This window comes from Bubalus kerabau, chromosome 2 (genome assembly GCF_029407905.1).
Source record: "Bubalus kerabau isolate K-KA32 ecotype Philippines breed swamp buffalo chromosome 2, PCC_UOA_SB_1v2, whole genome shotgun sequence".
Classification (NCBI taxonomy): Eukaryota; Metazoa; Chordata; class Mammalia; order Artiodactyla; family Bovidae; genus Bubalus; species Bubalus kerabau.
The window spans coordinates 102,343,780-102,356,221 of NC_073625.1; the positions used below are offsets into that span (position 1 = coordinate 102,343,780).

The window sequence follows — 12,442 nt, forward strand, 5'->3', positions numbered from 1 at the left end:
CTCAATTCTGTTTCTCAGGGGATACCTTGGCAACTTTAGTAATTCCTACTGGCACTTATCATCATAGGTCTTAAACTTAATTCTTAAACTACTAATTTTTAACACTGTCTATTGGCTTATTATGAAAATGAAAATTTAGTTTTATATCTACCTCTTCACAAACATACCCATATACATACTCTTGCCCTTTGTCATCCCAGTGAAATTAAGCTAGTCTCAGTGACATTCAGTTCAGTTCAGTTCAGTCGCTCAGTCATGCCTGACTCTTTGCGACCCCATGAATTGCAGCACGCCAGACCTCCCTGTCCATCACCAACTTGCGCAGTGACATTAAGCGGCCTTTAAATTGTGTAATCATTGCCTCCCTATAATAGATAAATATTATTTGCTGAGAACTAAGTAGTATACTAGACCCTTCAGGTATGACATAAATCAAATCCCTTATGATTATACAGTGAAAGTGAGAAATAGATTTAAGGGCCTAGATCTGATAGATAGACTGCCTGATGAACTATGGACTGAGGTTCGTGACATTGTACAGGAGACAGGGATCAAGACCATCCCCATGGAAAAGAAATGCAAAAAAGCAAAATGGCTGTCTGGGGAGGCCTTACAAATAGCTGTGAAAAGAAGAGAAGCGAAAAGCAAAGGAGCAAAGGAAAGATATAAACATCTGAATGCAGAGTTCCAAAGAATAGCAAGGAGAGATAAGAAAGCCTTCCTCAGCGATCAGTGCAAAGAAATAGAGGAAAACAACAGAATGGGAAAGCCTAGAGATCTCTTCAAGAAAATTAGAGATACCAAGGGAACATTTCATGCAAAGATGGGCTTGATAAAGGACAGAAATGGTATGGACCTAACAGCAACAGAAAATATTAAGAAGAGGTGGCAAGAATACACAGAAGAACTGTACAAAAAAGATCTTCACGACCCAGATAATCATGATGGTGTGATCACTCATCTAGAGCCAGACATCCTAGAATGTGAAGTCAAGTGGGCCTTAGAAAGCATCACTACAAACAAAGCTAGTGGAGGTGATGGAATTCCAGCTGAGCTATTCCAAATCCTGAAAGATGATGCTGTGAAAGTGCTGCACTCAATATGCCAGCAAATTTGGAAAACTCAGCAGTGGCCACAGGACTGGAAAAGGTCAATTTTCATTCCAATCCCAAAGAAAGGCAATGCCAAAGAATGCTCAAACTACTGCACAATTGCACTCATCTCACATGCTAGTAAAGTAATGCTCAAAATTCTCCAAGCCAGGCTTCAGCAATATATGAACTGTGAACTTCCTGATGTTCAGGCTGGTTTTAGAAAAGGCAGAGGAACCAGAGATCAAATTGCCAACATCCGCTGGATCATCAAAAAAGCAAGAGAGTTCCAGAAAAACATCTATTTCTGCTTTATCGACTATGCCAAAGCCTTTGACTGTGTGGATCACAAGAAACTGTGGAAAATTCTGAAAGAGATGGGAATACCAGATCACCTGACCTGCCTCTTGAGAAATCTGTATGCAGGTCAGGAAGCAACAGTTAGAACTGGACATGGAACAACAGACTGGTTCCAAATAGGAAAAGGAGTACGTGAAGGCTGTATATTGTCACCCTGCTTATTTAACTTCTATGCAGAGTACATCATGAGAAACGCTGGGCTGGAAGAAGCACAAGCTGGAATAAAGATTGCTGGGAGAAATATCAATAACCTCAGATATGCAGATGATACCACCCTTATGGCAGAAAGTGAAGAGGAGCTAAAAAGCCTCTTGATGAAAGTGAAAGAGGAGAGTGAAAAAGTTGGCTTAAAGCTCAACATTCAGAAAATGAAGATCATGGCATCCAGTCCCATCACTTCATGGTAAATAGATGGGGAAACAGTGGAAACAGTGTCAGACTTTATTTTTCTGGGCTCCAAAATCACTGCAGATGGTGACTGCAGCCATGAAATTAAAAGACGCTTACTCCTTGGAAGGAAGGTTATGACCAACCTAGATAGCATATTCAAAAGCAGAGACATTACTTTGCCAACAAAGGTCCATCTAGTCAAGGCTATGGTTTTTCCAGTGGTTATGTATGGATGTGAGAGTTGGACTGGGAAGACAGCTGAGCACCGAAGAATTGATGCTTTTGAACTGTGGTGTTGGAGAAGACTCTTGAGAGTCCCTTGGACTGCAAGGAGATCCAACCAGTCCATTCTGAAGGAGATCAGCCCTGGGATTTCTTTGGAAGGAATGATGCTAAAGCTGAAACTCCAGTACTTTGGCCACCTCATGCAAAGAGTTGACTCATTGGAAAAGACTATGATGCTCTTGAGGGGTTGGGGGCAGGAGAAGAAGGGGATGACAGAGGATGAGATGGCTGGATGGTATCACTGAGTCGATGGCCGTGAGTCTCAGTGAACTCCGGGAGTTGGTGATGGACAGGGAGGCCTGGCATGCTGCGATTCATGGGGTCGCAAAGAGTCGGACATGACTGAGCGACTGAACTGAAGTGGTGTACTAGAATTCTGCTTTATTTTTTAAAGCTGTTTGTTTTTCCTGAGGTTAATTATTCCTTCTTTTTACTTGTGTAGTTTACTGACAAGTCTTAGTTATCTTTATTTGTGAAATTTCAGACTGTTCTGCTGAGATTTCATTCTTATTTCTCAGTATTTGCAACTTCTACCACCCCCCCCCCAACAACAACCCCACCTTTTCAATCTAGAAAATTTTACCTGTTACCTGTGAATTCTTCTTTTCTTTTCTCTCTCTCTTTTTTTTTTATTTTTCCTTCGTTGTATGGGTCATTTCCCCTACTTTTTTTTTTTCTGTTTGCTCATACTAGAATTCCTATTTATTGTATACTAAACAGTCTTTCTTTTTCGGTTTTCAAATAATTTTTGTTGTTCTCCCATGATTTCTTTGATTTTTTCCCACCATTGATTGAAAATTTTTTTTTTTGAGATATTTTCAGTGTTTCTGAGAGTGTTTTCTTATTCTTTGTTCTGTTTCATAGCATCCTTTTCATCTTTTATGGATGTATCTTCTGGTTTCTAAATTGGGATACTCGAGTTATTTCCTTAGCAGAGTTTTTCTGTTTCTTATATATTGTTTCTTTTTTCTTCCAGGTTCTTTTGTTGTTGTTGTTTGGTCTTATTTCGTAGATATTTCTTGATTTTCTCAGTTGTCCATTCATTTCACAGTGATGCATTAAAATGCTGAGTGGAAACTCTATAGTGGGGAGTACTTATTGGGTAGATTCTACTATAGAGGAGGTTATTTCCCTGGAGAAGCTTTAGATACCACTTATTGAAGAGTGGAGTTCTTTTTTTCATGAATTAACCTTCATTATTTTGCCTAAAGCATGAATACCTGGTATCTCTGCAGAGTTGAGTGGAGTCTGTTGTTTTGTTTTTTTTCAGCTTTCAACTAATCTCCTATTTTTAGCCCTCTGCCTTACTGGCCTTCTGCAGTACAGTGGGTCAGACTCTGGATCTTTGGCTTCTTTGGGCCAAATTGGCTGCATTCTTATTCATGTGCCTCCTGCAAGGACTTCTTCAGCAAAAAGCAGAGCTTTTCAACCTTGTCACTCCGGACATTTTGGGCTCAATAAATCTTTGTTGTTGGAGGCAGTCTTGTGGACTATTAGGATATTTTAGTGGCATCCCTGGCCTTGCTTCTCTAGAGTCAGTAGCACACACTTTCCCTACTCTCAGCTATGACCACCAAAACTGTTTCAAGGTATACAAGATATGTCCCCTGGACAGAATCACTTCTGTCTTTTTATCTGTCTTCTGTCTGGGAAACACTGGCTTAATGCTTGTATTGTTTTCCCTATCTATTTTCTGTCTTCTAAAAGTTTTTGATACATCTTGTATGATGAATTCTGCCTCCTTTTCTCTTTCTCTTTGTTGGTCTTTAATAGTTTTTTTATTCCTTTGCTCCTGTTTTAGGTGGTATTTTGTGGGATCAGAAAAAGAATATATTTGGTTAACCTGTTGTCTTTAAGGAAAGATAAAGTTTAAAAGTAGTGAAGGCCTTCTATTTACATTTTCTTCAAAGTGGGAAGCAGGCATTGGTTAAGTTGTGTGATAGGGGCTGGTGCACTGGGACGACCCAGAGGGATGGTATGGGGAGGGAGGAGGGTTCAGGATGGGGAACACATGTATACCTGTTGCAGATTCATTTTGATATATGGCAAAACCAATACAATATTGTAAAGTTAAATAAAATTAAAAAAAAAAAAAGATGTGTGATAGGGTATTTCTGAAAGTCATACACTTCTGAGTTCTCATTCTAGTGTCTGTACTTGGAGCAGTCTTTTGAATAAATCATTTAACCTTTCTAATCCTTTGTTTCCTCGTTGATAATAGTACTCCATAGAGTTTTTGTGAGGGTAAAGCTGATGAATCTAAACCATGTAGTGTAGGTACAAGAGCCTGTAAGGTGTTTAGCTTGTCCTTTGTTGTGAGTTTAATATGGTATTTATATTTTTCTAGCTTAATTGAATAAGCACTTTTAAAGGATTATAAGCCATTTTTATATTTCTCAGAATTAAAGGGATTAGAATTTAGGGCCCAAAGTACAGAGCTAATTGGTAAGATACCTAGACTTCATATTCATTCTTGTACTTCTAGAGAAAGAGTTCACCTTTTGAAAGCTGATGTTTGTAAAAGTGTTCTTTCCAAGGTCCTCTTAAGAAGAAGATAGGAAGTTTTTGTTTTTTAAATTAAGAATATTACCTTTACCCTTCAATGCTAAATTAAGTCATAGCAACTCTAAAAGGTTTTATGGGTTGTTTGGAGCACAGAACAAAATCCTGTCTCTAGTGTTGATTTGTTTCTTTGTACCTTTTCAATGTTCTTTGTTCTTACTCCCTTTGTAATTAGTTGGTCTACTAATGTGCTTAGATCAGGGAAAACAAGGACCAAATCTTTCTTACTTGTGCATTTCAGCAACACTAGCAGAGCAGAGTATGGTAGATGGTTAAGTTCTTAATAATTAAATAATGGATGACTGAGTGAATGAGTAAATGAACTTTTTGAAAATCTGCTTAACTCTAACTATAGTACTAGTTGAGTACCTGGGTTTACCTCACTTTTTATCCTCTTATCTTAATAAAAATAATTTATGGGCTGAAAAAACACTTTCAAAATAAAGACTTAATTGGTTCCTCCTCACTCCACAGTGGGATATACCCTAACATGGAAAAATGATGTAAAACAGTTTACATTTAGTTCCATTGCAATGAATAGCTTTAGAGTTCTTACATTGAAATTTTATTCCTATTATACTTCACAGAGTAATGTGTATACCAGATAGAACCTTCTAGCCTAATTAGTATAAAAATCATTTTAAAAGAGTTATTGATAGCAAAGGTGCCTTGGTTTTTACTGTCACAGATACCTACTTTATGAATAAAATTATTTTGTAAGAAGACCCTTGGTGCTTTAGAAGTTAGCCATCTTCGGAATATAGTGCAGTATAAATTTATTTGCTCAATATTAAATGTTACTCTTTAAATATGTTACAGAGGTGCTAAAATATTAACATGTGCTAAAATGATGACTTTCACTATGAAAATTATAGATACATCATGTATGGATTCATAATTCACTGAGAATTATTTTAATTCTTTTAAGACTATGGGTATGTTTTTAAATACTTCTAATTTTACAGTTTTCTGAATATAATTCTTTAAAAATCAATAATTTTTTTCTCTCCTCTCCTATTCCCTCTAATATGTTAGCCTAGCTTCACTTATATGAATTGATATTTGAAAGAATGGGTGTTTAAATGGGTGTTCTTTATCTGTTGGTTCATCTCTACTAAAATGAAAATTCATAACTTACATGCTTTTATTTCATAGTGAATTTTACCTAAAGGATGCTGATTCTTTCTCTAAAAACTGGAAAGTGTAATATCTTACTTAGTTGTCAGTGAATAGAATCTGAAGGTATTTAATTTCATGCTTTTTAAAATCTAGGTTAGATGGACAGTGGCCTGATGGTTTATTGGCTTCAGACAATACTCTTCATTTTGTTCATCCACTGACTTTCAATTATTCTGGTGTTTATGTCTGTAAAGTGACCAATTCGCTTGGCCAAAGAAGTGATCAAAAGGTCATCTATATTTCAGGTAAGTTACTATCTACTCACAAAATGAATTATGTAGATTATTTCTATAACGACAGTAATAACAATAGCACTATAATGGAGGCAGTAATTTGTACTTGTGAAGATACATATTCCTCAGTGTGAGGTTTTCCAAATAATCTAAAAGAGATGTGATAAAGTAACTCTACCTGAAATTCATATAATAAAGTAGCATTCCATGACTTAAAAATTGTCAAAATGTCTACACAGTAATTTCATATACATTTTAAGACCTATGCATATAGCTGATTTTTTAGGTATAATATTGCATATAGTCTGTACCTTTCTAGATTCTTTTGTATTTATATCAAAAATAAATAGTGGATTTTTTGTTTGCTTTTGGCAGCTATTCTGCACACAAGTGTCTTTAATAAATAAAATATCCATTTTGATGACCTTTCTTATTAAATATCATCGTCACTTAATATGAGATTATGCCTTATTGAGTTACTAACAGGTGAAGTGGGCATGCTACTGAAAATGTGCCGATGAAATAAAATTTAAGATGTTTTTTCTGGGTGGTCCATAAACCACTAAGAACTTAGATTTTATGCATTTCATTTTTTCGCTGTGAATGTTTTCATCAGTTTGAGTATAAATTTGGGTTTTTACAAACCGTAGTTGGAGCTAAAAATATATTTTTCCTGGGTGTGGCTATAAATAAATTATCAGTGGAATGCTTATTTATAAAGATGATATAAATATTTTAAGCATCTCCTTCTTGACTATAAGAATGTAGTAATCTTTATTTCTAACAAATGGAAAATGAGAGGAAAAAGGAAGAGAATTTGAGAAATACAGGTTTGTATAGTAATTTGATAATAGATATTAAGAGTTTTATCTCTGTTCAGTCTAAAACTAAATTTTTTAAAATTGAACTATACTTAATTTACATGTTTCAGGTGTACAGCAAAGTGATTCAGTTTTATATATGTACATATATATATTCTTTTTCAGATTCTTTTGCATGATTTTAGAGAAATTTTAAGCTTGCATTAATGTCACATTCTTTGTCCTCTGTAATCTCTTAATCTAAGAACAGTTCCCCATATTATTTTGCATGGTATTTATCACAGTTTGTAGTTGTATACTTACTTGTTAACCTATTATCTTGCTTCATATTTCAACAATCTGTATTTGCTTTATTATTGTATTCTTAGCACTTAGTGCCTGGCACATGGTAGGGACACAAGTTTTTTTTTTTCTTGCATGTATCTCACAAGCAGATTAGAGTTTTGTGCATCTCTACCTAGTCTTTCCTGCCAGTAGCAGTGCTTTGATATAAATGTATTAGTATATTAGTCTCTTTTTCTTCCTTTAGAGGTTTTTTGTTAGAAAAGAACTTTGAAGCCACAGGAAATCCATATTTAAAATGTAGTTACCTAAGGACTGCATACTTATTATTTCTGTTGTACAAAATTTGGTATGGGATATTACTTATAAATCCTAGGCTCAATGTATTCTAATTTTGTAATCTTTTAAATATCAAGGCTCAATTTTAGCGTCTTATCAATTGGTGATTTGCCAAATTTATATCATTGGTATTCTGGGTCCATTTCCCAGTACTGGTTACTTGTGTGTCCCCCTGTCTATTAGTGATCATTAACCCCTTACAGGGGCTTCAGTGGTGCCACTAGTGGTAAAGAACGCGCCTGCTAATGCAGGAGACATAAGAGATGTGGGTTTGATCGCTGGATTGGGAGGATCACTTGTAGGAGGACATGGCAACCCATTCCAGTTTCTTGCCTGGAAAATCCTGTGGTCAGAGGAACCTGGCAGGGTATAGTCCATAGGGTCACAGAGTCTTAAACGACTGAAGCAACTTAACACACAACCCCTTATGTGTAGAAGTATAATTTGCATTCAAAACTGAGTTCCTCATCTTTCTTATGCCTTTTGCCATGAAATCTCTTCCTCTAGTAGTCTTTGTTTGTCTTTTAGTCATTGGTATCTCTATCAGTACGTTTGCTCAGGGCATGAAATCCTTGATACTTATTCTTGATTTTGATTTTTTTTCTCATACCATACCCCATCCATCAACAAATTGGTCTGAACTTTCTCATTATGTTATATACAAAACCTTACCAATTCTCTACTTCCTTTGCCAGTATTCTGGCACAAACCATCAGCAACCCTTGCTTATCTATAGAACAGTCATTTAATATTCCTACTCTTCAGCCTGTTATCAATTGAACAGCCAGATTAACCCTTTTAAAGGACGTGCCAGATCACGTCAGTCCTCTACTCCAAACTTTTCATGGACTTCCCATTTTGCCAACAATGAAAACCAGATATTTACAGTGATTTGTGAGCTCTGTACATGTTGTGGTGCTAGATTATCTTTTTGAGCTCACCTCTTACTAATAGCTCTTGCTTGCTTGGCTTCAGTCATACTGGCCAGTTTGCTGTTTTTGAACACAATAGGTACATTTCAGTCATTGCCTTTGGTGTTTCCACTGCTGAGAATACTCTTCAGATGTCTTCATACCTCTTTCCCTCACTTCCTTTAAGTGTTTGCTCATATATCACCTTCACACACACACACACACAGAAGTCGCTCAGTTGTGTCCGACTCTTTGTGACCCCATAGATTGTAGCCCACCAGGCTCCTTGGTCCATGGGATTTTCCAGGTATGAATACTGGAGTGGGTTGCCGTTTCCTTCTCCAATCACCTTCACAACTGTATTTGAAATTGAAACTCCTCTCTTCTCACCCCTTTACTACTATCTGTCTTTCATCTCTCTGTCTTATTTTTTTCTCTGTGTTACATATTACCATGTGATAGACTGCATATTTGGTTTTATTTATATGTGTGCCTGTTTTTATCCCCACTGGAACATATGTTCTTGAAGGCAAGATTTTTGTCTGCTTTAATCAATACTATATTCTGACCAATTGCAGCACTATTTAACACATAACAAGTGTTCAGGAAACTTTAGTTGCATGCATGAATACATTTAAGTAGAAAACAATCAAGAAAGAATAAAAAATTGTGAATCTGCCTTTATGTAATTTTATTTTTCTTGACAAAAGTCCTAATGTAACACTATGATAAACTTTACACATTTTAAAATCAACTTCTACCAAGTCTTATAAGAGTGGATATGACATTTTGAGTAAATATGAAAAATCAAATTAATTATCACTAAATACTTCAGAAAAAGATGGCATTAAATGAGATGGTTTTCTTTAAGTAATCATCAGGAATTAGACTTTACTTTTCTATCCATAGTCTTTAATACAGTATACCATGCTGAGTTTAGTTAACTCCGCTAAGAGCTTCTTAGTTATATCTAGCATCTTAGATATAAATTGCCTTTCCAAAATGGCTAGTAAGGTCTACTAGTAGGCTTTTATCACAATAAAAGGCCATAACTTACACAGTGAATTATCAGAAAGTTAGTCTTTTTTCATTGTGAATTATATGTTCTTGTTTTTCTCCAGGACAACATTTTTATCTCAAAAATAAAATTTATATTTTAAAATTTCAGTACTGATTTTTAGAAATATTTGTAAAATGAGTATATCATATGACTGGAGACTAAAAGGTAACCCAGAACAGAATAGAATTATTAGCTCTGAGAGAAGTTATTTGAAATTTTGTTATACATTTTCCCACATTGGCATAATTTTTATATATTCAGGATCCAAGATTGCAATATACAACTTTAGTCATTACTCATCAGGGTACAATGACTCTGTCCAATACTAACTGACTGCATGAAATTGTGTTTTTCTAGTTGCTTTTGATGTGGGTTTTTTCTCCTGATACCTCTTACTTCTCTGAGAATAGAGAAGCAAATTTTCATGTATCACTTAAGTTCCCTCATGCCTTAAAAAAATCCAAGTATATTCCTTTGCAGATCTTGAATTTCAAATCAAATTGATTTGATCCAGACATATTAAACACACTTAACTTAGCAGTCCTTAAATTTTAATGTTTATAGATTTTGTTTATTAACAATTTATATAGTCTGAAAGAAAAAGGAACCAATTCATTCCATTATTAACATAATAATTATTAGGCTAAAACATAGCTACAGAGGTTTTGCTGGACTGTTTGTTTTCCTATTTGGCAGGACTCAATTCGTTTGAAAAGGGAAGTTGAAAAGTTGGATATGGAGAACTCAGAATCTACTAGCTTATTACATTTGTTATATATTTATTTACCACATTTAGCAAAGAATATTAAAAAAAAAACTGCATTAATACAGAATGCTGCTGGGAAGGATTTCTAAATCTTGATAAATAAGTAGCTGTTAGTTGCCTTATTTCACAAATATGACTCTCACTGTAATTATCTTGGAGTAGAGCAAAATTGGAAAGCAGGAATAAATGTCTCATGTGAATCATCATATGTCTGTCTGTTGCTTAAGATACAAAATATAAAGTTTAGTAAAAGTCCCTTTTTCATGGAATTTATTGATAGTGAGGCTATTCTGTTTTTTCATTTCTTTTTTTTTTTTTAATAGTTAAGGAGATGGTAGGTTAAAAAAATTCTAAAATCACTGACTAAGAGTTTTAAATAGATTTTTTTTTTTGGGGGGTGGGGGTTACTGTTTTTTTTTTGTAGTTAGATTTTCTGAAAGCTGTATTTTGTTAAATCTCAGTTAAATAAACAGTAGATGTCCATTTCTGTTTACATAAAGAACATTGCAAGTAGAAATAAATGTTGGTGATTTTTTAAAGAACACTTCATAAAAATGGACAGTTACGTATCTTATGTTTGGTGAGAACACAGGTGTACTATTCTGAGAAGAATACCATTTCATTAAGAGCTATCACAAACTTAGAATTTTAAATCATTAATTAGGTAATTTGTGTTTTTGTTTAAACATGCTGATGCCCGTTTATTATAATGCTTTTTTCTTTGGTGATGATTATAAAGATGACATTGAATACGTAAAACTTTTCCATTAGTCCTCCTCAGAAAATACATGAGTTATCTTATAAATGATTAATTTTTACTATCCTGGTTCTGTGAGGTTGGATTGGATTATATGAGGCTTTACTACTTTCATAGTGCAAATGATCCTACTGTTCCACAATTTTAAGATTGAATTTATTCAGCTAGTGATTATGTTCTCACAAATTGAAACTCTTTGTTGATTCACTTACATATACTATGATAAATAATATTCACTTCAAGGTACTTGACTGGATTGCCTGTTATATTGGTTTACACTCATAGGAAATTACTTATAATGTACTTGTTACATTTTATACTGTACTTGCTAAATTTTTACCACATTCTGTACATATGGCATTCCGTGATGAAACCTGTTTCAGTAAGTATTTTTCTTTAGCTTGTAATTTTAGAATAACTTACCCCATGTAGATTTAGTATTTTTCTAACAATCACTTTTTAAAAGCTCTGTCAGTACCACTCATTTAAAAAATAATTATAGGAGATTATCATTTGGATCATTTTTTTATCAATGAAGAAATTCAAGAATTTAAAACTCATCCTTTCTTCAAACTCTAGAATTTTGTGTAACATGATCTGCAAATACCACTTAATTGATAATTAACCAATCTTTATTTTTTACTATTTATGTTTAGTTGCTTTTTAATATTAATGGCTATTTACTCTATAATCTAATGGCAATACACAGGGTCATTTGCATCTAATATTTAAGTATCATTAGAATGTTCTCTCTAAAATATTAGCTGCTCTTTTTGAGACTCCATCCTAAAGCAATGTGACATTGAATTTTGCAGATGTGGTTGAAATTTCTTAAATTTCCTTAATGTTCAGATATCTTACCCGTGGGATATAGACATGATAATGATATTTTTATAACACTTTATAACATGCTTTTTCTTTGTCTGTTAGTCTCATTTGATAAAAGCCCATGATTGGCTAACATAGTATAAATATGTACTTTTTATTTTTTTAATCACTAAATAATGGTATATACTGCATACATGCTTTCTAAAATTTAAAGCATTTTCTTTATTTAAGGAAAATATTTTTGAGAGAATTATTAAGCCAACAGCTTATACTATGGCCACTAAACAATCTATAGTTTTTCATTCTTTTAAAGATAAGTTCACCTTAGGTAAAGGTGGATATTAAGAAAATACACTTGAATTTTTTTCATTCTTTTACTTTATTATTCTGTTACTTCCTTTTGCTACTGTACTGGCTAAGAAAATGTACATTTGAATGATTTGATTTAATTTTTGATAATGATAATTCTTAAGCCAGCTGTATAATATATATATATAACATTTAAATAATAGTCTTCATTAAAAAAATATTTTTCTTAGAGTACAGTATTGTGCTTAAACTTGGAATAGAAAATTTAG

General features: G+C 33.9%; 1 protein-coding gene across 2 annotated transcripts in view; it reads left to right on the top strand.

The window, feature by feature from the left end:
- Positions 1-12,442, top strand: part of NECTIN3 (nectin cell adhesion molecule 3) — a 146,457-nt gene that overhangs the window by 57,364 nt on the left and 76,651 nt on the right. For both annotated transcript variants that reach the window (XM_055568133.1, XM_055568132.1), the window contains exon 5: positions 5,961-6,112. In XM_055568133.1, the coding sequence (XP_055424108.1) occupies positions 5,961-6,112 (152 nt within the window). The remainder of the gene's footprint in view (positions 1-5,960; positions 6,113-12,442) is intronic.